Consider the following 27,931-nt stretch of genomic DNA (forward strand, 5'->3'; position numbering starts at 1 on the left):
CGATAATAAAGGTTCGAGGGGGTCTTCTCAAGAAGCAAACACTGTTAATGAGTGGAGCAGATGTGTGTGCGTGTGTGAGTGTGAGTTGTCGGTCCTGCTGTGACATCATCACACGAGCTCGCTGTGACCGGGTGCTGTGTTGAAGCTGTCTGTGAAGACAAACAAACAGTATTATATTTTATGTCAAAATATAATACGCCCAATTGATCACATGACCACCTAAAGTTGCGTTAAGAATCATTGTAGGTGTTTTATTCCTATGTCATTACAAATACAATTATAATTTCATGGTGGATGCTTGAATTGATCATCAAACTTTGATGCTGTGCTCTTCTCATATTAGGCAGCACAGGAAAAAAAAAAAAGCATGATAATTTAGCATCACCCATCTGCCCAGGGCAAATTCCCTAGTAGGAGTACAAGCTTTGTAATTCGCTCAAAATGACCATTACAAACCTAAATGGCTGACTGACTGTTCAATTTCAAGCATGTTATGACATTCCCACCAAATTTCAGGTTGATCTTTGAATCTGGTGGCAGGGGCTATTTTTTGTAAGCTATTTTTGCATTTGTAAGGGACATTACTGAGGCAGAAATGGCTGCTTCAAACCAAAATGGCTGACTTCTTGTTCGAATTCAGGCACGGGTCCTTGAGACTTTGTCCTGTTATGAAAGACATGCACACTGGATTTAGTGTTGTTTTGTGACAATTTGTGGCAGGGCTTTTTTTTTTTCTCAAATTTTCCAGGTGGTGTTACTGAGTGACTTTTGGGGCATTTGTGTTCCGTTTAGTGTTCTGGCATGCTGAGGGGCCAGAATTTGTGGTTACATTGTTCAACTGTGGAAATGTCAACACTGGTAACTACAATACAGGACAAACACCACAACAACAGTGTTTCATGCTTCCACAATCACACACAGACATACACATGTATATATATATAAAGCAGACATGTACCAGACAAGTCCAGTGACTTATTTCTGTTTTGGGGCAGTCTAGGCTTTTTCTCTGGGGGTTTGCGATTTGGGGGCTTCTCAATGCTATTGGGGCTGTCCCTGTCCGTGCCTGAGTTGATCGAGGACATGGAGGAGACATGGAGCACTGTTAGCAAGATACAAAATGCTCTCCACATACAGGTATGGTACGTTTACATATAGACTTGTCGACCACATCATTAGGCGATACCTGCGTCGCACGACATGGCTTTTCGGTTCCTCTGGGGCTTGACGGGTGCCTGAGGTCGTAATCCTTCTTCGCCTGAGTGAGTGTCAGGAAATGTTAGGATGTTTCACACTCAACTCATCCAAGCACACTTAAGTGATCCATTCACTAAGAACCCCTTGTCATGGGTGAAACTGGCTCATTTTAAAGGTTGAAAAAAAAAAAGACAAAGGCAATGAATGGGCCCCTCACACAGATGGTAAATCTTCAAAATGATCCGTTTTGACACCATACTCCACCGACATTAGATAGCATGGACAAAATAATGCTTGGCAGTTTAGAGTCGCACCTGTATCGAGAACAGGGTTTCTGCAGGTATCAGCAAAACTATCCATCCATCCATCCATTATCTGTACCGCTTCTCCTCACAAGGGTCGCGGGCGTGCTGGAGCCTATCCCAGCTGTCTTTGGGCAGTAGGCGGGGGACACCCTGAACTGGTTGCCAGCCAATCGCAGGGCACACAGAGACAAACATCCGCACTCACAATCACACCTAGGGGCAATTTAGAGTATCCAATCAACTTACCATGCATGTTTTTGGACTGTGGGAGGAAACCGGAGTGCCCGGAGAAAACCCACGCAGGCACGGGGAGAACATGCAAACTCCACACAGGGAGGCCGGAGCCGGGATCGAACCCGCGACCTCTGAACTGTGAGGCGGACGTGCTAACCAGTCGACCACCGTGCCGCCTCAGCAAAACTAATTTAATACTTTTTAATGCTGTTTTTATTGCAACTTAAAAAAATGTAATGCCCACGTACTATAAAAAAACTGTACGGTTAAAAGGAGCATGAAAACATTGAATCAGTCGTTTCTGTGTTGGACGTTGGTGACAGGATAAATGCATTTTTTTTTCAGATTAAGAGCAAATAAATTGGAACATGAAGCAATTTGTGGATTACTGCCCATTTTGCTCATTGTAAATTACAACTAGTCCCCAATCTCCACAAATACATATATTTTTATCAAATTGATTATTGCTAAATTGTGTTATAGTGACTTCTTTGCAAAACGTATTTGCTCAAATGCGCCCCAGTCAGAAGACAACATTACACTGCCAAGTTTTTTTAATCCATCTAATATAGGTCAAGTATGGCGTCAAAGTTTGATGATTATTTCAAGTGTTCGCTATGAGAAAGAGGGCAGAAGGGCCCGTTAATCACATTTATTTTGTCGTTAAATGACAGAAAGTCATTTTCACCAGAGCCTGCGTCGAGCACCGTGGGAAATGGGATATTTATAACTCGACAACACCGACACAGCTGTCATTGTGACTGTCACCTATTTCTCTCGCTACGCTTTGAAGCGCTTATGCAAAATTAACAACATTTGCATGGAGAGTGTGAGGCTGAAATTCTAACAAGAGTCTTTGCATCCATTCATTTTCACTGACCTTGACTGGCAGCTCTGTCAGGCAGCCCGTGCGCGGATCTGCCGAATGGAGGGGGCAAAGGTGGAGGGGGCAAGCTCCTCTCCGGGGCCGGTTCTTTCATGAAACTGACGTACGACGTCGTCTTTGGCTGTTTAAACCCGATGAGAACAGGAAGTAAATTTGCGAGTAAAGTGATGAACTGAAGGAATATTTGTCGTCATTGCCTCACACCTTCTCAGGAATCGGCGGAGGTTGACCCTCCAGATCTCTTCTTTTTTCCTGGTCCTTTTTGTCCGTCTTGGCTGGATCTCTCTCGCCATCGTCATCCTCTTCTGCAGCAACAGAGGAACGGTCACTTTTGTATTTTGTATTACCTCCCCCAAGGAGTTTCACCCAAATCAGAAATACCTGTAACTATAAATTTGAGTTGTGCTTATTGAGGGCTTTGATGGAGGTATTAGAGAATACTGAATACTCACAGGCATGATCTGCCACATAGCGCTGTACTATTGATTTACAAATGCCCCGACTACAGGACAACCTGGAAAAATGTCCAATATTTGTCAGGTTTTCTTACCAGGTAGCGTGTCGGAGCTCTCCAGCCGATGCCTTTGCCTCAGTTTGGACAAATTGGGTTTACTACTTTGCGGCGGGGGTTCAGGTTTCGCCACGCAGGAAACGGGTCGCCCGCTGTAGCCGCTCCTCCACCCTTCCACGCAAGCATCAGGACTGACGCGTCTCTCCCCCTGTGCGTCCACCTCTGTGCTCACTTCCTGTTTGGGAGAGGGCGTCCTGTCCGAGGGGTACGGCGGCAACGGCCTTTGAGTGAAATGAAGCGCCGGGACTTGTCTGTCCGCCTTCCACACACTCCTGTCCGTCCACTGGGCGTCCAGCTGCGGGTCCGTCTGCTTGCCTTCCGACCACGAGCGGTCTATCTGCCGGCCCAGCCGCTGTCTCTCCATCTTTCGATCGATCTGCCACTGCGTGTGTCTCTCCGCCGTCCACTGTCTGTCCATTTGGCGGTCCGGGTGTCTGTCGGCGGCCCAGGTCTCGCCTGGCCTCTCATCTGAGCGCCGCCTCTCGGTGTGCCGCTCGCCCGGTCTGCCGTCCATCCACATGTCCTCGGCCTGCAGCACCTCGGTGGTCCTCTGCTTGTCGTCCGCCCAGTACTTGTCGGCCTCCATCAACGCATGCTCGGGCACCGCGTCCTTTTCGGAGCGCTGTCGAAATCAAACGGCGGAAGTTTAAAACAGGGGGAAAAAAACAGACATCGCTTGTCAGCGGGGGAGTCGAGTAGGCTTAAGATGACAATTTTAGGACTGGCTTGGCTAAAACTGATGAAAGACTCGAAGCGACTGCCTTCAACTACATGACACGAAAGAAAGCAGGATTACTTTCCTGTGTAGTGCATGAAAATCTAGTAACAAATTCGTATGCAACGGTAAGCAGTGCAGAAACCACCTCAAGAAGCAAGATCATGACATTCGCAAAAACAAAATGGCAACATGCAACGACATCTAACATCATCCAGCACTATAATACCCATATAGACAACGTTAAAATATTGGATAAAGACGAACTTGCATTTGGTTAAATCAAACCTAGTCAAACCTAGGAACTATTCCCTTGCGATGCTGCCCCATCTAGATTTCTGGCCTGTTTTACTGCCGCTTCTCCTCTCTCCTCACCCCTCCTGTTGTGAAAACACTCTTCTACTACCTCCTAAGATGTCAAATTGTCCATTCGCTTTCATGCACCCATTTCGAAGGAAATTCGGAAAAAGTTCGCATTGACGAGCTGCGTATAAGTGGCCTCAAAAGTCGCAGAAATATGACAGCACGATATGTTTCGAGTAGCTACATGCAAATCTTAAACTTGATTGCAACTGTACCTCAGTGGGGGAGTAAAAAGGATGTTTGCTTCCTCCCATCCCAGAATGCGGAATGGCTGGCATTGGCGGCGGTGGACTCAAAACCAGAGTATTTTTCCCATCTGGTCCGTCTCCGGGAGACCCTACCCTGGCAGCAGACCTGGGGGGCTGGAGGAGTGTGTATACGTTCTCTGTGGCCGTCCTGAAGATAAAACACAGTAACATCAACAGTTAGCAATAACTTCGAGAAAAACACACAAATGACAACACTCGTAAGGAGCTGCTGTAGGCCAGATGCTCACATTGAACTAATCTTCCGATCCGACTCACGCTCATTAAATCAGTACCTTGGCCACGCCCTTTTAGGCACACGCAACACACAAATACTACAGCAATTAAACCTGAATAAAACCAGTTTATTTCTTTACATTTTGTTTTATTGTTTTTTTTTTTAAACTGTATTTATACAGTGCTGGAGTTTCCTCTTAAAAATGCAACCAAAAATTGTGGTGGTTTTTGGGGCTGCAACAGATTAAAATTAGAGTAAAATTAATGATGCTGTAGTGTGGTACTGACTTTGACAGTGTGAATATGAATGAGATTGGTTGTTTGATTGTCTTTATATGTGACCGGCAACTCACTGGCAACCCGTCCAGGGTTTAGTCTGCGTTTTGTGCCCGAGTCAGCGGGTTTAGGTCCCAGCCACGCCAGTACAAAAAAAAAAAATGGATGGTTGGATTTACTGTAGTCATTTTCTGGCACAGAGAATGCAAACTGCCGGCTGTCGTCGACATCTGTGTCCTCACGCCTGTGTACACCATAAGTCGCTTGGCATATTTTGCAAGATGAGGCACATATTTGTCGGGGATGTTCGGTGGATTCACGGCCGCCGAGAGTCCTCAAAAGAACCACTGAGAAGCGTATTTGGGCACTCGAAAATGCGGAGCAGATGGTATTTTGGTGGCGTCATCTAAGATTTTAATAGCGAAAAGGAGGTAAAGATTCATTGTGAACGGAGCATCGAGCAGGACTGATTCCACACAAAAGGCAGTTATGTGAACCACTACATTACTAGGATCTTTACATGATTGTGAGGTGAGAATGATTGGTCTGGCAGGAAAGTGAAAGGGGCTTTCGATATATTCGATATACAAACCCCGTTGGTGCCGTAGCAACGGTGTGATCTCCGTAAAAGTCAGCGTCGGACTCCTGGTTGGACAGCGTCTGGTTGCGGTTTCTGCGGAAACCGAAGATGGCGAGCACGTTCCTCCTCTTCTTCCTCCTCAGCGAATGTGTGTTGTGCAGAGAGGAGAGTTGACTGGTAGGAGAAGAAGAAGGTCAGAGTTGCTGTGCCAGACACACTCGGTCCTGTCTGGCACAATCACGCCACGCGTCCTCTGTCAATTCTGTCGGGACCTCATTGGATACAACACCCGCGTGTTTGCACTTTCTCCTTCTGCCGTTTGACTGTTGCTAGGCAACACCTCTCCGTACACAATAGTTTCTCTCTAAATTACTCCTCTTACTTTGTTGTTTTATATTCTAATGCAGACGTAATCCCAAAGCATGTGCACATGTTCTTGTGGCAAATTTCTTCAAAATGAGGTATTTAAAGAAGCTCAACATGGACCATTTGATCACAGATCTAAGGAAAGAATCAAATGTGACTATGCATTTTCTATTGCCGAAGATTTCTTCGAAATAAAGTATTTTAATGGCTTGTGTCTCCAAATGTTCACTGGTGCATTCCAGTACCCGTGAACAAATGGTTGGTGAACAAATTAGATAGAACTGTTGATTTTGAAGGAATGGAATAACACTGTGATTCGATGTATTGTTGAAGTGAAGTCGATTTCTTTTAAGTTAAGTACTGAAGTAGCTAATGTCCCAAGTGACTTGTAAGATTTTAACAATGGGAATAAGGAGGCACTTACCTATCTGGAAGGACTCTTTTAGTATAGAAATCTGGCAGTCCATCATCCAGCGGGCTTATTCCTCCATTTTCACTACAATGCTGATCACACAGAACATAACACATAAATGTGCTTAAGGGTTACTTCACTTCCAGTAGGTTCTATTTATAAATGTAATTAAGAAATGGATTGCCATCTCCAGTGAGATGACGCAAGGCAAGTGCAGCCATCTAATCTGTATAGATTACCCCATATGGAGACAACGATCGTGTATGAGGGTTACGTAGGAGTGGAAAGTAACAAAGAACAGTTCAAATACTTCATTACTGTACTTATGTAGAGTATTGAGTATTTGTTTTCCCGAGAACTTTTTACTTTTATGCTGATCATGTTATATAACAGCGCTGCACCTTCTACTCTTTGCTTTGTCAGAATAACAGTTTTGCTTTGCTAATACAGTGAAGCCTTGACTTAAGAGTTTAAATCGGTCCATGACCATGCTCAGACAGACTAGATTGTCTGAGTGAAAGGCCCCTCACGGTATCGGCTGGTAGGTATCCTCCTTTGTGCCTGCGTGGAGGTCTTGGGCGGACCCTGGTCACGTGGTGGAGGGGCAGACCCTGCGTGGGTAATTCGGACAGGCCCTCCCAGGAGGCGGAGCGGGACAGAGGCGTGGAGTAGGACGGGATGGAAGGGGGTGGCGAGGAGCTGGAGTCGTCACAGAGACCTGAGGTTCAAGGAAATATAAATGCTGGGTATACCCTGGACTGGTCGTCAATCGCACGGAACATAGACAAAGTTCATCCACATGTTCCCATCTACGAAGCACGGAGAGGACATGCAATCTCCACACAGGAGAACCAAGAATCAAAACCCGTAACCTCTGACTGTGATGCAGACTCGTAATCCATTAGCACAACATGTTGCCCGTAACAGTTAACAGTCCATTGATATTTGATTGTTAATCTTCGCTATCATCAATCAGGGATATTCCTCGAAATGTCCATTACAGCTTAGCCGACACTGAAAAAAAACATTGAGTCATCTTTCAGGCGGCAATACCGCGAAAGGGAAAAATGGGCTCATCAGAAAGTAAGCTAATGGAGCAATTTGTGTCACTGCAGGGGTGTGCTGAGGTCTGACGGGAAAAGGGGAAGTAGAGGCAGGATGTGTGGTACTACTCACTCAGCCTGGTGGAGACGGGTCGTATTCGTCTTGTTCTCGAGCTGCGCTTCTTAATGGCTATTGTGTCCTGGAAGGGAGAAAGATGCTGAAAGACTGGAGACAGAAATCATGACGCTTACATAAAAGAATACAAAGACAGCCAGGGGTATAAAGGGTACTTTTGTCAAACAAAAAACAAAGCTGTTTTTAAATCCTTTTTCTGTTGTAGCAATGTTCTGCACAAACCTAGAGAGCTAAATATAAAATGAAGATGACAGATAACACCTGAGATCCTTCAGGCTGACAAATACAGAGATGTTTAAGGGCTTTACATTATACAGTTTAATTGTTAGCAAAGACACAGGGAGGCTTTCAGAGAAGTGACTTATTAAAGTGAGGAAAAAGGGCCTGAAAAATGATCCTTGCGGAACTCCTCTAAAGACACCAACTAGGTATTAAGCTAAATTTTGCAGGCTGCGGTCAAGCAGGTGTAAGGGCAAATCCTCAAAATCATCATCAAACTTTGACAACATCTGTCTTTGTTTAGGTTGCCAATCTGTCACGGATAACTGATTCCAGTTGGGCGTGATTTTGTGTGACTTCTATCATAAGAGTTCCTTAAAGTAAGAGTCTAGGAATTTGCCCTAAATGGCTGACTTCCTGTGTTCAGAACCCTAAATGCACATACATTTTCACCAGGATAAACAAACATGCAAAAACGGTGAGGTTTGGGCAGGTCCACAAAAAAAGAACATGACCCCACAAATATATACTCAGAAATGCCATAGTCACAAAAGTGTCAGCCCCAGACAGACACCAGTTTAACTAAGTGACACAAAATTGGGTTTAATTCAAATTTATACCTGGTGGGACAAAATCAGGATCCCTATGGTTCTCCTCACAGCGTACCCTCACTTACTATACTGGTGCCGAGCTCTTCCTCAGTGATGTCCAGAGAGTCTCTGTGTCTGTTGAACCTCCAGCCCATCCCATCTTCACACGAGCCATCCCAACGTTTGAGATGAGACACCTGCCGGGTCTGAGACGGAGAACCCTCTTTCGGGTTGGACTTTTGACCGCCCAAGGCGCGCGTGAACATAAACTTGGACAACGTCGTATTTACCAGTGTCTTGTGGGTGGCGTAGAGCTCCTGCAGGATTTGGTCCACGATGGAGTTGGTGAGATAGGAGACCACAGACAATTTGACTTCCCTGTGGGAGATAAAAAAGGAAAATGAGTACAAGCAATTGACTTATGTTTTGTTTTAAATTAGAGCCAAGTGGAGTGAGGGATATAAGACAACCTTATTTGACACCATAATCATACCACACTACACTATAGATAGCAAAGTACATCACAATATCTATACTTTGTTCCACCCTTACTACAGACAAAAGAAGAAAGTATTGATGTTGTACTTTCCTAGAAGCTAAATAAACAATTAATGTTGCACTTTCCTAAAAAGAGGACAGAACCTTGATGTTGCATTTCCCTAAAAAGAAGACAAAATATTGATGTTGCACTCTCCTAAAAAGAAGACAGTCTATTGTATACAGATGTTACAATTTCCTATTAAAAAGAAGACAAACAATTGATGTTGCACTTTCTTAAAAAGAAGACCTACTATTATTGATGTTGCACTTCCCTAAAAAGAAGAAAAACTTGTGTAAATGTGTGGAAAGATATTTATTAACCAACTATTGATGTAGCACATTTTCTAATAAGGAGATATACAACTGAAACTGAGGCACTGTCCTAAAAAGAATAACGTTTATTGATGTGTACTTTTCTAAATAACAGAACAATTAGAGACACTTTCCTACTAAAAAGAAAGCAAACTATTGATGTTTCACTTTCTTATAAAGACGACAAACTTGCATAAGAAGTAAATTCTCCAATATTATAAATATTCACAAATGAACAAATACTTTTTACAACTATATAAAAAATACATTTCTCATAAACATAAAACATACCAACATAAATGAGGCTTCAATCTTTTCATTTTATGAAAGTACAACATCAAGGGTATGTCTTCTTTTCAGGAAAGTGTCAAATCAGTAGTTTGTCCCCTTTACGGAAGACTTACTCCAAGGCTCGGTGGACGTCCTGCGCTGCTCTTTCCATCAGGGCGGTGCGGATAGCTGCACGAGGCACAGACACCCGGTCCGATACAGATGAGAGCGGTGGGGCCAGTCGCTCCGCCGCAGCGGACGACAGAGGACAGAGCTCACGGCAGAGCGACACCATCGAATCGACGATCACCTGCACAGGAGCAGCCCCTCATAGTCATTTCAGATGGATGAAGTGACACAATTCCGATTTTATTTGCTTTTAAGTGGTACAATTGGGATTTGTGTCATGGAGGAAAAAAAAAAACGTGGAAATGTCTAAATGAAGCTCTTAAACTAACTTTAACATTGTTCCTTGGGACCAAAATGCCACCAAGGCAATACTGTCATTGCTTTGACCTGAGTACAAAAAGAGGACACAAATCGCGAATATGCAAAGGAACACTACAGGCATTAATCGGAATTGGGCACTTGGATGTAATGTAAATACATATGTTAAAAATAAGCAAATAAATAAATCCACCTACCTGAAGCTCCTTGTCGGCAGCTTTGGCAAGCTCGCCGGCCAGCGAGTCTAGACGCTGTCGCACCGGCCCGTCCACGGAGAGCACGTGGGCCAGCTCACACAGTGAGGGGTATAGCTTGGAGCATGCAAAAACAATACATGGTTCCTGTTTTTTTTGCCGCATACATGACATGTCATGTGGTGAACTTCACAAGGCTCACCGCGCGGGAATTCCTGGCCTCCTTTAGCACTTGTTTGGCTCCTTGAATGTCATCCGCCTCGGCGACGCCTCGCAGCAGGCACACCTGCTGCTGAACGCGTGCGCATAGACGCTCCATCACCTTGGAAACACAGACATACAGACACACACAGTTTTGACAGGCTTTTGTCTGTCTTTGCCAGGTTTTTGTTGATTTTTTAACAGCCTGTAGTCAGTTTTTTTTTCCCAGATATTTGACATTTTTGTTTTAACAGGTTTTTTTTGGGGGGGGGGTCATCTGTAGTTTTTGTCAGATTTTCATAATGTTTTTGTCATGTTTGTCAGTTTTTTTGTCGATGTCATGATTTTGTTAGATTTTTCGTACGTTTTTTCCCCAGATTTTTTATTTAAGGTAGCCGTTTACCTTTTTTTTCCCGGTCATTTTTTTGGTAGTTTTTGTCAGATCTTTTTGTCGGTCATAATTTTGGTAGATTTATATCAAATTTTTGTCAGGGCTTTGTTGTGTATTTATAGTCTGGGTTTTTATGACAGATTTTTTGTAATTTTGTTAGCTTTTTAACAGTTTCTCTCGGTCACAATTACTTCTGTTTTTGTCATGTTTGTCAGTTTTTTGTCAGTTTTTAAATCAGAATTTTGTTAAGAAATGTTTTTGCATGTATTCTGCCTGATTATTGTTTGGATTTGGTTGTATTTTAGGTGTACAGTCTTTTTTTTATCTGCCTTTTTGCCAGATTTTTGTATTTTTTTGGGGGGGGTCATTCTTTTATGTTTTTGTCAGATTTGTTCATATCCTTTTTGTTATGATCATCATTTTTTTGTAATATCTTTGTCAGAATGTTATCAGATTTTGGTCTAGGGCTTTTGCCATTTTTGGGTTTTTTTTTTTCACCTTTTTTGTCTGGTTTTATTTGTGACATTTTTGTCTTTTTTTGGCTAGGATTTTTTTTCTTGGTCTCATCTGCTATAAAATGACCACATATTCTTACATTTCTGCACAAACAAATTCATTGCAGTATTCGCCCCTGTAATGCTATTGTTATGGAAGTTTGATATAAAACCGACGCTAAACAGCAGCCCTACCTGCTCTGCGGTGCTGGTGACGAGGCCTTGATGCAGCCGAAGAGCCTGACGCTGGGAGAAACGCTGAGTCTGATTGTTCCTCACCAGAGCTCGTTGAATCTACGCAGAAAGTCAGGAATTAGGCACTCTTAACCACCTTTAAATAGTAAAACAAAAAAACAAAACAAACAAAAAAAACGCTGTACTGACTTTGGTTAGTGCCTGCTCGGTCCTTTCAGGGGCGCTGCGGTATGCCTGACTGATGTCGCTCAGGGGAAGAGGCATGTACTGCAGGGTGAAATTACTAAAGAGGGGAGAGACGAGGTGGGAATGAGTTGCATCAGCCACACATGGTAACCACTTATCCACGGCTGCCTCCATATTTGAGGGTTAGTTAAGTTCAATATCCCCACTGGACAAGGCCAGCCCATAATATCCCCCCTCTGCGAGAGAGTGAGTAATACCCTCTTCAACCATGTCCTACTTGGCCTGAAGCAACTGCTGAACATTTTAAGATAGCAAAGAGCAGAGCATCAATTTGCCAGGCTCGTGTTGCCAATTTCAACTTGGGCTGCATTTGGACTGCAGGTGTTACTGCACAAATTATATCTGAGAGTATAACTACCGGCAATGACAAAAATGCAGGTAAACAACTACATGCTCGTTTTCTCTTTTTAATGGTCCATTTCTGCATTCTATAACACTCGGAGGTCAGAAATCTATGAAAATTGCATCAACACTAAAAAAGACAATATAAACTATATTTAGCTGCTATGCATAGTTTAAGTTTAAGTTTAGAAATCACTCTTTGGTATTCACATACCAAGTAAACACAAATTCGGGGGTGGGTCGTTGGTTTTAACACCAAAAAGTTAAAAACTAAGAATTTGTGCACTACTTCACATAAAAAAAACAGAGATAATGCTTTTCTGAGTTACTTTATTTGGAACTATCATTTCTCTTTGTTTTTGGATAAACTTATTTTTTCTTTAATGCACAACATACTCTTTTTTTAAACTACAAATTGTGATAAACATGCTTTGAGTGTTTTTTTGCTTTGTGGATGAATGCATTTAAAGAAAAATCACTTTTATTGAACAGTTACAATCATTTGGGTCATTTGGAGATACTTGCTTTTTAATGGAGTCATTTATGAGCTGGGTAATAAGGAAATAACTGCAATTGGGTGATTTAAAATGTAGTTTCGTCCAACTAGTTTGCTTCTACAGTATATGAAAGAATTTAAACTATCCAAAACCAATCAACCAAAATACATAAAATACATTCTCATGCTCTTACTGTTCAAGTGCTCTGGCCACATCGAGAAATCCAGCTGCGGAGGTGTTGTTGCGATCCCATGTCACGCTCCTGCAGTGACCATGCACATGGTGAACACTTGCCCCCAAATCATCCACTTTTTCTACCCCGTCTAACCTCTGTCTGTAACCACATCACTCCTCCCCTTAATGGACTCCAAATCGTTACCGGAGCGTGGTGTTGATCTGCAGGGCTTTGCTCAGCATCTTGGCGCCGATGTCGTCCATGTTGTTGCCGCTCAGGTCCACTTTCCTCAGGCAGGTGTTGCTCCCCAGGGCGTTGACCAGCACCGTGCCCCGGGAACGGAGGCGCGAGTCGGTCAGCGACAAGGTCTGCAGGGCCTGAAGAGAGACCGGATGCATGTTTCAGTGTGACTTGATACACTGTATGTATGAATTATTGACTATACATGTGTGTTTAGTGATATAGAGATGGTGGAACACAGGGAAGCCAGAGAGACAGCAATAATTCATGTTACAGAGAAACGTGATGTGAACAGGACTTTTTTTCTCTCTCTCTCTTTCTCTCAGTACCTCCACTCCACCAAGGAGGTTAGATGTCCACCCAATTTCCTGTCAATAGCTGAAACAATGAATTGGGGGTAGGGAGCCCATGTTAAATCTCCTATCATCTTAATTGTCTTTATTTTTAGCACATACCTTACAATTCAAGCTGTAATGATTATATAAGAGCAGCTGCTTGCTGGTGCGATATGCTGCAATCATTTACATTTGATTTAATTCAAGCTAACATAAAATACGGACATGTTGACCAAGATACACGCACTTTTCGGGCGTGTTTTGGTGATTCCAAGGGAGCCTTTGGAGATACATGTTTTTCATTGGACACCGACCTCTTACCTTGTTCTTTGTGTGCATGAATCTTAATCTTCAAATTCAGGTATATTCAGAATGAAAGCGTTGCTCATCATTCTTAGTCATCATAAAATCACATTTAGTGTCCATTTGGATGGATCATCCTGTCCTCACTCACACATTCCTCCTCTTGTATGAGCTGCACCAACTTCTGCAGGACTTCATCCAGAACTCTGCGGATGTAAAGACAGAGACCGAATGAGCCGAGGCTAATTATTGCAATTTTGCTGCAGCTGCATAGCGAGTGAGAAGCCGGCGGCGTATGAAAAGTGAAGTAGAGTCAACAGAGCTGTTAATTCCAGCTGGCAAAGGCTGCGCTCACTATATATTTTTTTCCAAGCATACGCACGACCCGAGACGCAAATTATTCTAACCACGTTACAGGCGGCACGCAGATCACCTGTTTTTGATGTTGAAGTTCTTGCCGAGATGAAGGTGTTTCAACGAGGGGTGTCTGGAGAGCGCGGGCAGCACCGTGAGCAAGTCTGCATCCAAACCTGTCGACACAAGAACAGCTCAAAAGTCGCCCGGGGACAAACTAGACAAAAAACAGGCAAGGTCAGAAGGAGTGTGGGATGATATGTCACCCTGTGTCATCGTACCGTTGTCTGAGACGTCCAGAGTGCCGATTGAAGAGACTCTGGGGAAGAGCTCCTGCAGGACGGCAGCTCCTGCACATCGAAGCTGGAGGATGGGAGGAAAAGGGATACAAGCACATGAATGTAGAAGAGTCATTCATTATATTCTGGCGCTCTGTTGCAGTATAGTAATCCATCTGTCCAGAAAAACCTCTCGATCGTCCATATATTTATTTTATTATTCATACATAATTCAATTCACAGAATTAGCTACCATTGTTAGCTTTTGATAAGCGGCGCATACTTGATAGCTGACAGTGAGGCGGTATTCGTATTTGGTATGTGCCCATAGGTCACATACTCACCTCACAGCCACTGATGTCCAGATGAAGGTCGTTGATGTGAGGGTTGGAGGTTAAGCCCATGAGGAGAGCCCTGTGGAGCCAGGAGGAAGAACATACACAAATGCAATATTAATCCGAATGCCGTGCTGATTTCCTCTTGAGTGAACATTTGTCTCACATGATTTCATTTGAAACGTTTTTAAGTGAAATCTTACAATATCACCTTTCTTTATTATTTCATTTTATAAACATATTTTATTTCATGACACAAATACTAATAACGTTTTGCTTTGTCAAATATTACACTTAGATGAGACGTACAGTTGTTTTTCTTTAAATATGTCTAACTGCTTAGCGTATGTTAGCCTACAGCATATTGAGTTGGTTTTCGCATGTTTCATAAACTGAAGTTTAGGTACACCGACCCCCCCCCCCCCCCTTCCCTTCTATTTCTTCTGTATGTGTCCTCAATGTTATGAGAAATGGAGGGAGTACCTGAGGACGTCAGGGGGCAGTTTCATGGCGGCCAGGCTGACGTGGGCGAGGCTGAAGGCGGAGCTGAAGAACTGACGGAACAATGGCAGCGTGTCCTTCCCTTTTCTGCCAGGTACAAAAAAAAAAGAACAGAGTGAGAAAAGAGAAAGGGAAATGGATGGATGAGATGAGAGCGGCCACACAGACAAGCGTGGATGCTGTTGACATGCTGAGCGCAGAGTACAGACATCGCATACAGAGCCAATGAGTGGGGGTCAAATGACGGACGGCCCCACTTAAGTATTCATACACAATGAGAGCTCTCAAACCGTATCGGTGGAAAGCAAACACGCTGTACCAGTGAATTTTCACGAAAAATACTATACAGTGGTACATTGTCTCAGAGTTTAATTCATTCCATGATCAAGTGTGTGACTCAGTTAACCCATACAGTATGTCAAATCGGTTTTCCTTATTGAAATGAACTGAAGTGACATTAATCCGTTCCAACCCCCTAAAAAGTATTTTTTCCATCCATCCACCCATAAGAAAAATAGAACTATACAGAATTGCAACATATAAATATGAAATCATTTAAACAAACAACAACAACAAAAGAGAATGTGGTGAACAAAACCGGTTATATGAGGTGTGCCAGTTATTAGCGGTAAGCCCTCCATCCATCCATTATCAATACCCCTTTTCCTCACAAGGGTCGCGGGGCGTGCTGGAGCCTATCCCAGCTGTCTTCGGGCAGTAGGCGGGGGACACCCTGAATTGGTTGCCAGCCAATCGCAGGGCACACAGAGACAAACATCCGCACTCACAATCACACCTTGGGGCAATTTAGAGAGTCCAATCAACTTACCATGCATGTTTTTGGAATGTGGGAGGAAACCGGAGTACCCGGATAAAACCCACGCAGGCACGGGGAGAACATGCAAACTCCACACAGGGAGGCCGGAGCCGGGATCGAACCCACCTCTGAACTGTGAGGCGGACGTGCTAACCAGACCGTGCTGCCCTAGCGGTAAGCCAATTAAGACAATTATGAGTCCCACCACATAAATTTTTCATGGCCCATTAAAGCAAAAAAACTGTGCTAGCTTCATCTTTCTTACTTAATTGATTTGTTGTTTTCATTTTGACATAAAAACTCAAACAAAATTGCTATTTTTCTACACTTTCAACAAATCCCTTCTTACCATGAATTAGAAACAATATTTATATAGGGTTGTCACTATTTTTTAACAACTGTTGATTGCAAATCCTATGGCTCTCAATGCTGTATATTGCTTACTGCCATCTAGCAGATTTCACAGGACACAGCACTTACCAATACTGTACAGCATTTTCTATACATTTTATGCTTGCATTTTTTTTGTGTGTTTGCGTGTGTGAATTTAAAGCATGTGGGAGGGGAAAACAATTTTTTTTTATGGTTGCTTTGTAAGGCAGATTTTCATCGATTGCAGATGGGTCTGGAGTATATCCCCCACCATAAACAGGCTTCACTATAATCAAATTCAGTTTAAAACAAATCAAAATCACCCAAGTAGAGATGCAGGACAATGGCGGGATGAGAGGTTATCGAAAGAAAGAAGGACTGATGAAGCCTTAAGGAGAGTTGCAAGGATATCTTTTATGGTTTCATCCCTTTGTGCTCGGGCATAGCTGAAAGATAAGACTAACCTGTGGGAGAAGGAATTTTTGGAAAGATTCAGAAAGGAGAGATCAGCGCAACAGCCCCTCAGAAGAGCCCCGAATAGCTGCGAGAGACAGGGTGGGAACGGTTAAATCCGAGCGGACCATGCACGCATCGCTTTGTAAACCCTTGATTGTTAAAGCCTTACTGAGTCCACAGAGCAATCTGTGCCTGACAGATCCAAATGCACCAGGCAGTTGGGCTGCGACAAGAAGAGATACAAGCTCTGCGAAGACAGAAAGAAGAGACGTCATAGAGGCTTGAAGGAAAAATGGCTACATTCAACGAATGTACTGCGCTCCCCGACCGAGGCGTCGTCCCCGGACAGGACGCCGGGGTTCTTGCTCAGGTCCAGGTGCAGAAGCGAATTGGAGTACTCGTCACTGGAGTTCAGCGCCATGGAAAGTGACACCACCCCTAGATGGTTAAATAAGCGAGAATGAGAAAAGGTGGATTGGTAGGAGGGAATTTGACTTTTACGACTGCCATCTAACCAAAAACCACGGGGAAAACCACAGTTTTTGTCTTTTGCTTAGCTTTTCACAAACCTTTGGAGGTGAGCGACGTCTTGGAGAGGTTGAGGAGACGGAGACCCTTGCTGAGATGACACATTTGCTGGATCAGGTTGGCCACGCCTGCAAACGGAGAGTTAAACGTTAAAATAAATAACCAAATAAACATATGAATAAATAAATCAGCGCACCTTTATACAATAATATAATCGGGCCCAGCTTTGCCACAAAATACTTTTTTTTAAACTGCCTATATTAGTAATGACTATACTGTTACCGATATGCAAGGGTTATCGCTTCAACATACTTCCTTGACATCAATTCCTATTTAGACAGGGCTTTGGCAAAAACTTATTGCATCTTTGGGCATTTTGGAAAGAGTACGGAAATGGCAAATAGGTGAATTTTTCAGATTTGTGAATTGCAAATGTGTGAGGCTTTTCTGAAGATTGTGTCTTCTAGCGTTGCCTCCTGTTCAGCAAGTTGCTCTCACTTTAGCACTCGGAGTCACAGTCACACGCTGGTGGCCGAGGCATCCATGCGTGGTGGCGGTCGGCTCATCAGGAGCAATTAGCGCTTGAGCGTCTCGCTAACGGACACTTAGACACGGTCCCTAGAGCCTCCAGAGACACGTCACCCCGTTAAAATGAAGTTCCAGTGGAGAAGCCCTATTGCTTTTCAAACATTTGATTCTTGTTAATCATCCGTGAAAATGGAAAAATGGTTAAACTGTGAGCATGTGGATGGTTACTCTTCAAGTGTAGTGGCCACTTATCTGCACGTGCGGTCACTCTACCTTGGTTGTCCAGAGAGTTGTGGGCCAGGTTGAGTGAGTGGATGACAGCGGCGGGGTTCTCGGAGAGAGCGGCCGACATCTTCTGTGGGAAGTCTCTGCAAAACAGCGTATTGATCCAAAGTAGGGAAGCAAACAACAAAATAACCACATACTGTATCTTTTTTTCCAGTGCATAAAAATGACCCTTAAAGGACGGCACAAAACTACTGAACAAGAAACCAAACTCATTTTGTAATTTAAAAAAAAAAATCAACTCAATCAAAATGTTAATAAAATGTAGGTACTGTTTGTTTGTCTCTTACGTACATAGAATAATACATAATTATTAACGAAACATGATTAACTACTTAAAAGAATAGCTAATGATCCAAAGCATACCACACCATGCATCACACATCTTTTTATAGATCCAGCTATCTAGCCATCTCTCTCTACAGTATATACAATACAGTCTTAGTTTTATTATCTATTCCAATCAATAAATCAATCAATCAATCTGCCCTAACATTCACACTTGAAGATGTTTCCAAAGTTCTTTCTGCAAACATTTGAGTCACTTTAAGACATTTCCACTTGAGTTGAACCCACTTTCGTAGGTCAGCTGTAAAATTGATGTTAGCACCCCTCTGGTTCGAAAAAAAAAAAAAAAAAAAGAAGACATTTTTTTTCGCTTACGATTTCAACCCAGCGTTCTCCAGTGTGATCTCCTCCAGGCTGGATGATTTGCTGACTGTGTGCAGGACTTGCTCAGTCACCTCTGAGCCCTGAACACAATTAAGCATATGAACACGTAAGCTTGCCGTTCACCAACAAAACAATGCAGCCGCGGATTAATTTTCACTTGCCAAGCGCAGGTCTTTGCAGTACAGCTTAGTGAACCACGTGTTGTAGGCCACCGATGCTACAATAACCGCCAGATCCCTGCAGGGGATGAACATCAGGTTGGAGGGGATGACATCTTTTTGAAAGGTAGCCGTTTTGGATCGTTTTCTTTTGTGTGTGTTTTTCCACCACCTCACCTGCTCTCAAGGTGGCTGAAGTCCAGCAGGTTAAACTCACGGTTGTCCTGGGAGTGGTAGATGGTGTCCACGTCCTAGAAGACAGGGGCGACGTTACCCAGCGGTTGGGGTAAGTCACAGAACACAGCCACAGATAGTTCACTGTCGTGGCCACTTTCGAGCGCCTCGTTGTCGACCACAAGTGTGTGCACATCTCCCAGAGAAAAGCAAAAGAGTGCAAAGGGGGAAAAAAGCACAACTTGACAATCACTGTGTGCAACAGGGTTGACATTGCCGCTTTAGAGTGCCTCGATCTCAGCGAGTGGGCGCACATTACAGGGGGAAAAACAAAATTAAGTGTGCAATATCTAGAAAATGCAGACAGGCCAGACTTGTAACGTCATGCAGTTAATGTCTAAGTCTAGTTGGGATTTTCATAAGTTTTAGCCAAGCAAAGTCCCAAGTTCTAAAACTGGCGACTGGAGACTGACTCGGGTCAAGTCATGTGACTCGACTCCATCACCTCTGATATCATCAGGCTGTTGGCATGGTGAAACATTTCAAAGCACTTACGTACCCATTGCACTTCCTCCTTGCAGCTGATGCCATTATAGTCGCACAGCGCGGCGTAGGTCTCTGAAAAGCCTCCTGAGGACGGAAACAGACGTCAGCAAGTCTTTCTTTTTTTGTGAAAAAGAACATCTGGGAGACTAATTGTGTGAAAGATGACTTCCTCTTGTGGTGGGTGACCATAATTTGGATTTCCAAAACAGAGGGTTGGGTGGTTTTGTGTGTGTGTGTGTGTGTGTTGTTGTTTTTGTTTAGATGTCTATCTATCTATCTATCTATCTATCTATCTATCTATCTATCTATCCAACCAGAGTCCCAAATGCTGACCAATAACACGAAGTCTGGACTTAAAGTAGAAGTCAACCCAAACATTTTTTTACAAGAATATGTTCTATGCAAGCCCACTAGTTGAAACAAGTCATTCTGATAAATATTGCGTTTGTGAAATAAGACTTAATCCACTCCTTTTTGGCCATCTCTGGGGTCTGGGGCCACTCATCACTACTCAGGGCTCACGTAAACCACCAATCACAGCTGACCTGTTTTCTCAAGCTGAGTCGTGATTGGTCGTTACCTGAGCCCTGAGTAGTTGTGATGTCATTTTCAGTCGACAGAAATGACAAAATGGCCACCCCCTGAAATGGCTAAAAACGGGTGGATTCTGCTGCTTAACTCATATTCCACAAACGCAATATTCATCAGAATGCCGTGTCTAGTGGGCCTGCTGGGAACATATTCTTGAAAAAAACATGTTTGGGTTGATTTCCTCTTTAAGGAGGAGGGAACGTACACAAATTTGACTTCTTTCTCAAGCTATTTGGTAGTCACCCTAACTAAAATGTTGCATGAACGCTATTCTCTTTACCGCATGCCCGCTGGGTTTCCACGGACGTCTCTGAGCTGGGCGAATACTTCCTGCTGCCGTCGGAAAGATCGCTATCAGAGTGACAGATTGATGGTCTGCAGAGGTCAAGAAAACACAAAAGGAGTAAAGATGTAGATCGCAGAGTCATCCGCTTATTATGTTTTCCAGGTGTGAGCCGGTCAGTCTTACGCAAACACTGAGTTGTTGAATATCCGTGAGAGCGCATAATTGATGTGGCTGACCACGTGGTTGAGGTGGTCACGTGACTCGAACCTCAGGCAGCAGGTGGACTTGTCGGTGTCGATAATGACCTGCGCAAAAAAAAAAATACACTTGATTAGATACACTAAAAAAGATGGAACAAAAGAGCTGCATTTGACATTCTGCTTGTACAGACTACTGCCTGACAGATGTGGATTTTTTAAGACGATGCAGATTCCGTTATTTGGTAGAATAAAATTCTGTTATCCAAAAATATATACATATATATGATGATTGACGAATAAAATAACTTTTTTCGTCCCTTGAGGCTTACAACAATAAAGATATGAATTTCAGGCAGAACAATACTTCATCCTTTAGAATTTGTTTAACTTTAAACCAGCAAAAATGTTATGATTTTTGTCCGATTTTGTGGGGGCACGGAATGTTTGAATGTCACTGTCTTTATCTGATGTTGTAATGTGTAAAAAAAAAAAAAAAACAATCGGAAAAAAAAAAAAAAAAAAAAAAAAATCAACCGATGTATCCCGATTTTTAAAAAAATATATATCGGCTGGGCCCTGATTCTTGTTCATTTAATCAATGAGCAAAGAGTGATATTTCGTTCCTAAAGCACAAAATCTAGAACTGTGTCGAAACTCACCTGGTGATCTGGGTGGGAATTCAAAGCTCGGATCTCCAAGAAGTTAAATGTGGATTCAACCTGTCATTAAACATTGAGTTAGAGAATATTACTAATTTATATGGAAATGTATATTGGTCTACCTTGGCGGGAATCTTGGGCACCAGGAAGTAGAGACGCCAAGTCGCCAGCACCTGAGGAGAGACAAAACATATATCGATGCACTGTTGTGGAATAGTTTGTTGCTGAATCACATCACCCAGCAGAAAACAGGGAGTTTTAATGATTATGATAGGACGAAGACGATGATCTGTACAGTATACAAGACAGTCTGGATGAGTCGCCTATCTTGCCTTCTTTCCGTGTTCACGTATCGATCCGACTAAAAGCACCTCCGTGCTGGGGAGACGACTTCATAGATTCAGGCAAGGGGGAAAAAAAGGATGCTTCGACTCACATTCCCACAAAAGATGTATCATTAATGATATGTCTGGCAAGAGTAAATGTCAAAGTGGCTCATATATCTGTACAAAGTGGCCTTGGGCTCGACAAGCCACCACAACCTTTCTACCACATTTACATTAGCGCATTGGGGGAAGACATCATTTCTTCAGAATTTGAGTTGTGATGTGTTTTAGGCTAGGTTACTTCAACGCCAGCTACTACAAAATATCAAGTCATAAAACATATAATACAATGGTGCCTTCAGATACAAGTTTCATTTGTTCCTCAAATCAAATCATACAGTACTGAATATCCCAATTGAAATGAATGGCCATTCTGGCCTCCCCCCGAAAGATCTGAATCATTGTAGAAATCCATTCATTTAACGTAATATTATTATCAACATCTTTATTATATTTATTAAAACACCACCCTGGACTGCGGCACTGCTACTTCTGCTTACGCAATGTCAAAAATTGTGCTCCTGTACTGACTTTAAAAGGAACAAAAGGAGCGGCTTCCATTGGTCCGGAAGCTAGTCGGCTGTGTTCCCACCTACTTGGGCGCAAACACCCATTTCTAACCGCGCTCAGCTGGGAAGATACCAAAAGAAAGCAAACTACACCCATGCGCTAGACTTGCGCTAGGCACTAAAACAAAGCCCATTAACTGAAGAGTTTAGTTTACTGTCACAAACAAAAAGATAAAAAAATGGTAAAGTAAAGCTAAAGTATCAAAAACATGTCAATAGGTACATGGCATATAGGCCTACTTGACTTATCTTTGGTGCTAACAACCCCAGACAACGCTACCAGTCAAACACTCTCTTGACAAAGCTAGCTACGTAGTTCGCTTAGCACAGTCATCTAGTTTGACATAATTCTAACCAGCATCACTTTGAAGTCAAACCTTGTTGGCCCCAAAATGGATATGTTTGCCTTTCTAGCAGTCTTGAGCACAGCACAAGGAAAATGGAGAAAACATCCATTCTCGTTCATTCGTTCTCAAAAAGTCAGGTAGCATCTCGCAGAGAGTCAAAGAGGTTACCGGTAGTTTTTGGCAAGTTGATGCTCTCCATCAGCAGCAAAGAGCACTGCCCTCTGCTACTCTTGCTCGCATCTTCTGCCCCGTCGCTCCCAATCATTTACTTCATCCACTCTGAAGGCCTGGCTAAAACACTCCCTCGAGACCAAAGACTCTCCTTGTGTTTCCTCCATTACCAATGAACAACAGGAACTGTATGCTTTCACACAAATGCTACTGACCAAAACAACTCTGCAGTTCAAACATATTTTTAAAGCAATCCAAATAGCTAACTGGTAAAAATGCTCACCACTGTTTAGGGGCGGAGCATGGTGGTGAAATTCGTCCATGCCTGACAGAACACAGGAAGTCTGCCATTTTGATTTGACGCCGCCATTTTATGATGATTCTGAACATTTCCAGGGGTTCTTTAAAGATGAACTTGTCCAAGACATTGTGTCGTGACGAAATTTAAACGTGTTTGACAAAGGTCACTTTGTCACATGAAACATACAATTTAGTTGGCATGTCCATCAGGGTCACTATTTTTTTTTCCAACTTCGCAACTCGGACCTCCCAGTTCAAAGGAGCGTTGTAGTGCACTTTTCCTAGTTGTGTGTGTCCTAGTTTCCGCCTCCTCGAATGAAGCATTAGGTACTGTGATGATGTCATTTTCAGTCAACAGCAAGTGACAAAATGGCTGCCCCCTGAGATGGATAACAATAGTGGATTTTGCTGCTTTATTCATATTCCACAAACGCAAAATTAATCAGAATGCCGTGGTTTTTTTTTAGGTTTTTGGTTTATATTCCCAATCTAACGAAACAAAGACAGACAACAACAAAAACATGAAAAAGAAAATAAAAAACAAAACGCCAACCACAACAATAACAACAGGCCTATTTGTCAGCATTTTATTAAATATTCAAAGAATAGCAAAAAAAACTACAACTAAGTACATGCAGCAGAAACTAATTATTAACTAAATTAGTTGCTGTATGATTGAGCAATACTGTATCAACAAAGGTTCCCACACCTTTGTAAAATCTCTCTTAAATTACATAATGTGCCAATTTGTTTTGCCATCTCTTAAAATGTGGCTGGTGGTGAAATAATTTCTCAGCTGCAACCATGCCAATCTTAAGAGCCGGCATGCCGTATTAGATTAGTCGAGGCGAATAGAACCTATTACCGGAAAGACATTTTGGACTTAACTTTCACTTTAAAAACACACAGGAAGTCTGCCGTTTTGCCTATAAGCATTTGTCTGATTGTAACCAAATTTAAACTACATATAATGGACAGAAGCAACACTAAATAGCGAAATATTTTATACTCTTAACTTACTTACTCATTTACGTATTTATTTGTCTTTTCACAGTCCAGCCATTCAATCCCAGGAATTTATTAATATATTTTTCAAATTTTTTCAAACGTTAGGGTAAAAGAGGGTCTGATAATGTCCGGCAGTGAATGAGTTTAAAAAAAAAAAAAAAAACTCAACAAGGTCAGAGCGTGACCAAATATCTTTTGTAATGAAGTTGATGAATTCAATAAATAATTTCTTGAACCTCTGTGTACTCAAGTCCTCCACCTCCATCAAGGGCATTCATGTTTTCTCTAGCAACGACACTTAGTATAACGCACTCATGCCACCGTGGGAGCTTGGCACATGGTTGTGCGAGCAACCACCTGGTAGCTTCTTATATGGCGAGCAAGGAGTCTGAGATGGAGTGCTTCCAAAACATGCACAGGAGAGGCATGCTCAATAGATAGACTGAGTCGATAAAGCCCGATTGTATCACATTACAGTAATGAGTCGGCAGTTGGAGGCATAGTTAAGAGTAAACGGATGTGAAGCGCGCTGACGCAGCAGGAGAGACATCATTACGAGCGCAACTACTACAACAGAACTGAACTCTTCCGAACTCTTCAATCGTCTACACTCTTTCATGTGTCGGAGCGCAAAGCACACATGGTAACCTCCACTGCGTTTTGACTCATCTGACTTCGCACTCCCATCCACCCACGCGATGTTCCTGTGGATTATGAACATGACACTGAAGTGCATTTAAAAATCCCTAAACCAGTGTGACTGATCAAACTCAGATCGAGCTCTAAAGTCTACTACACGGGGACTCAGCGGGGGCGATATAACTCAGGCTTCCCCTTCTAAAGAGAAAGCTGTAAATGAGAGGTGGTTTGGAGAGAGATTATTGGAAGGATTCTTTAGAAATATCAAAGTGTGTGGAAATCAAAGGCTGCACATGTTAAAAAAAAGAATAAAAAAAAAAGAGAAGAAAAAAAGAAATCTTTAACTGCCTGCTCTTGCCACACGATGAATCATTAACACATCCACAGAGCAGCGGAAAGTGCCAAAAGCCCGACCCGCTCCGACCAGGATAAAACCTCATTGGCCTATCAGGGTTTGCAGGAAGGGCAACTGGGGCTACTGTAGGTTTTAAGACATAAAACCAAAACCGATTGAACGTAGCATAAATCTTAATCTGAATCCTTCGCATGAGTCAAGACTGCAGTTGATGCGAAAGCCAATGCCTTCATCCTATCAGTCAATTCTAAGTTCATAGCGGGTGAGCTGATTGCCCCAGATTGAATCTAGATAAACTGGCCCTGCTTTACTCCAGCAAACAAAAAAGAGATCTTGCATCTTTGCCCCATATTCTCAGATGAAAGTCGCCTGGAATCAAACGCCATGGACTGCTCTGCCCCTTTACTGCCTCCACAGTGGCATCCAAGGAACCCGCCCACCTTCCCTAACAAAATCCACTTTTTTCTGAGCTGTAGAGTACGGTACAATTTGGGATGCCGTTTGAAAAAAAGTTGATAAAGCTATCAAAATAAGTAGTCCAGTACCACTTTTTGGTATACTTCCTTTGGGATCGAGGGGAACACCAAAGTCTAGTGTATGTTCATAAGAGAATGTACTCGCCAATGACGCATGTCCATTAGCTATAGCTGGTAGTATAGCACACGTGGTTGCACACAATTTTCACACAGGAGGTTTGAGGAGGGAATAATTGTTAGTTAGGTTCAAGAAAATAATTAACCATTTGATGAGTTTGCAATTAGTGAATCACAAATTGTCAGGGCTTCGCTGTAAATACATCAGACCCTTGTTCTCCCCCATTGTTCATGTTTATTAGCACATTTCGTTTCGAACGAGGTGTTCCGTGTGGTGTAGATTTTGCAGTTTGACGGGGAAAACTCAGCACCACAAACCGAGTTGACTGTGCAGTGGCTATGATGTCACACTACTGCTACTACACTCTAAAAACAGTTGGGTTAAGAATAACACCATTTTGGGTCAAAAATGGACCGATCCACTACTTGGGTCAATTTTACCTAACTTTCTTTCTCTTTCCAAAAAATGGGTAGTTTGGTACAAAACAATGGAAGAAGGTGGGTCAAATTGACCCAATTAGTGGATCGGTTCATTTTTTACCCAAAATTGTTTATTTTTCAACCCAACTGATTTTAGCGTGTACTGTAAAATAATAAAGGAGCCTTCAAACTTACCAGAATCCGGTCCTCTGTTTTACCACTCTTGGTGTCAATCTTAATTCCACAGATGAATTTAATGGTTGATTTCTCAATGATCTTCCTGATACTGTCTGTGAATAAAAGAGACAAAATGCATTTGTGCAGTGTAGGCATAGCTAGCTAGCTAAACGCATGAATTGACCTGGTGAAAAACAGTTTAATCAATGAACGTAAGACTCATGATTTCTAAATGTGGCAGCATGCAACCTGAGCAGAGGGTCGAACCTGGGACCTCTCGACTGTGAGTCAGACTTACCAACCACCCGTCCACCATGATGCCCTTCAGAAAATTACTGATACAAATATTCAAGTGGCAGCAATGTCACCCCATTAGACCTTGTGCCAGCCGGTCTTAGGGTTCCCCTACACTCCGGAGCAGCCAACCCCCTTTTGCCAGGAGGGTGGAGGGTGATTTGAATGAAGTGATGCTTGATTCAATCATCACAGTGCGACTCTAAGAGCCATTAGGAGTAATTAACACAGCACCATCAATATAGACAGCTTGTTTGTGCTCACAAGGATACAACAATTGTGAAAATAACACCGTGATAGCAAAGTATTAGAACACATTGGCCTTGATCATTATTACTGTTGCTGACAAGATGCATGGAACATCTGCCTTACAGCACCCCTCCCTCCTTTTTCACACACTGGATGGCAGGAAAAAAAAACAGAAATGACACACTTTAAAGGCTTCTAACCAGCTAATAAATTGCCTCCACGTTATATTAACGCCCACCCTCTTTTTTTAAATCAAATTTTCATCCCATGCAGGTTCTTTGCAATCAACCTGCATATTATGCTCCACGTTTCTCCCCTGCATGCATCTGCACATGCATGCAAAAAAGATGTCACGCGTAACAAACTGCGTGTGCTCGGAAGAGAGGAGAAGGGGGCGCGGACGATGCCGCGATTCAGCCCGCAGCGAGGCGGAGGAGGCGAAGGAGGGCGGGGGATGATTTGGGAAGCACAAACAGCACAAGAAGACCCACCTGTGATGTCCTTGTTCACACTCGCGAAGCCAAATACGGTGATCTCTTTAGCGGCCATGGCTGCAGCAGCTGCCCCCCCTGCTCCTCCTTCTTCTTATTCTTAATCTTATTCTTCCCCCTCTGACGCCCTGGACGCCCTCTTTGTTATTCTTCCTCAGTTACGGGCAAAAACAACGGTCGCTCTTGCAGGCATTCCTGCAGCGCGTCCGAGCTTTCCCGGAAGAAAACCTGGCTGGATTATGGCAGGATGGATGTGAAAGGACGGAGGGCTAGGGTGGGAGGGAAATGTAGTGGAAGAGGGAGGGAGGGGTTACCTGCAGGAGATTATGAGAGTTAAAGGGGGAGTTTGCAGTTCAAAAAAACAAAAACAAAAACTTTGTCATATGTTAAAGCTGTCTGTATGACCTGACAATAGAATATTATTAAAATGATCTTTGGAAAAATCAGCCCTGTCTAATGTTACTTTAAAGTGAAAGTCAAGTAGAAATGTTCTTTACAATATATGCGACCCCACTATTCTAAAACATGGTATTCTGAACCATTGCTTTTGATTGTATTAAATTTCATGAGTTTTTATAGCGTGCTCACTCCAAAATCTTAGAAGAAAGTCAACCCAAACATATTTTTTTCAAGAA

The 27,931-nt window shown here is 42.9% G+C and overlaps 1 protein-coding gene across 3 annotated transcripts; it reads right to left on the reverse strand.

The window, feature by feature from the left end:
• Window positions 1-27,553, reverse strand: LOC147138831 (capping protein, Arp2/3 and myosin-I linker protein 3-like). 3 transcript variants are annotated; one of them, XM_086046837.1, is made up of 40 exons: window positions 27,297-27,553; window positions 26,281-26,375; window positions 21,420-21,470; window positions 21,298-21,357; window positions 20,622-20,743; window positions 20,433-20,527; window positions 19,575-19,645; window positions 19,019-19,092; window positions 18,845-18,920; window positions 18,675-18,763; window positions 18,000-18,094; window positions 17,240-17,326; window positions 16,999-17,108; window positions 16,840-16,917; window positions 16,679-16,755; window positions 15,008-15,112; window positions 14,534-14,603; window positions 14,193-14,274; window positions 13,991-14,087; window positions 13,709-13,763; window positions 12,884-13,056; window positions 12,698-12,766; window positions 11,609-11,702; window positions 11,420-11,518; window positions 10,341-10,460; window positions 10,142-10,255; window positions 9,632-9,807; window positions 8,666-8,753; window positions 8,462-8,581; window positions 7,564-7,630; window positions 6,918-7,105; window positions 6,400-6,479; window positions 5,622-5,783; window positions 4,487-4,667; window positions 3,173-3,815; window positions 2,827-2,927; window positions 2,617-2,743; window positions 1,187-1,258; window positions 959-1,066; window positions 1-149 (listed from the first exon to the last, which is right to left on the reverse strand). In XM_086046837.1, exons 1-40 carry the CDS (start codon window positions 27,352-27,354, stop codon window positions 109-111), a joined length of 4,470 nt encoding a protein of 1,489 aa, XP_085902963.1. In that variant the 5' UTR covers window positions 27,355-27,553; the 3' UTR covers window positions 1-108. The 3 variants fall into 3 exon arrangements, with proteins under 3 accessions (XP_085902963.1, XP_085902964.1, XP_085902965.1); XM_086046838.1 differs by lacking the exon at window positions 959-1,066 and having other exon boundaries at window positions 8-149; XM_086046839.1 differs by lacking the exons at window positions 959-1,066; window positions 1,187-1,258 and having other exon boundaries at window positions 19-149.
• Between the last annotated feature and the right edge of the window lie 378 nt (window positions 27,554-27,931).

The sequence above is a fragment of the Filicampus tigris genome, chromosome 12 (assembly GCF_054856515.1).
Source record: "Filicampus tigris isolate MCC_2025a chromosome 12, RoL_Ftig_1.0, whole genome shotgun sequence".
Classification (NCBI taxonomy): domain Eukaryota; kingdom Metazoa; phylum Chordata; class Actinopteri; order Syngnathiformes; family Syngnathidae; genus Filicampus; species Filicampus tigris.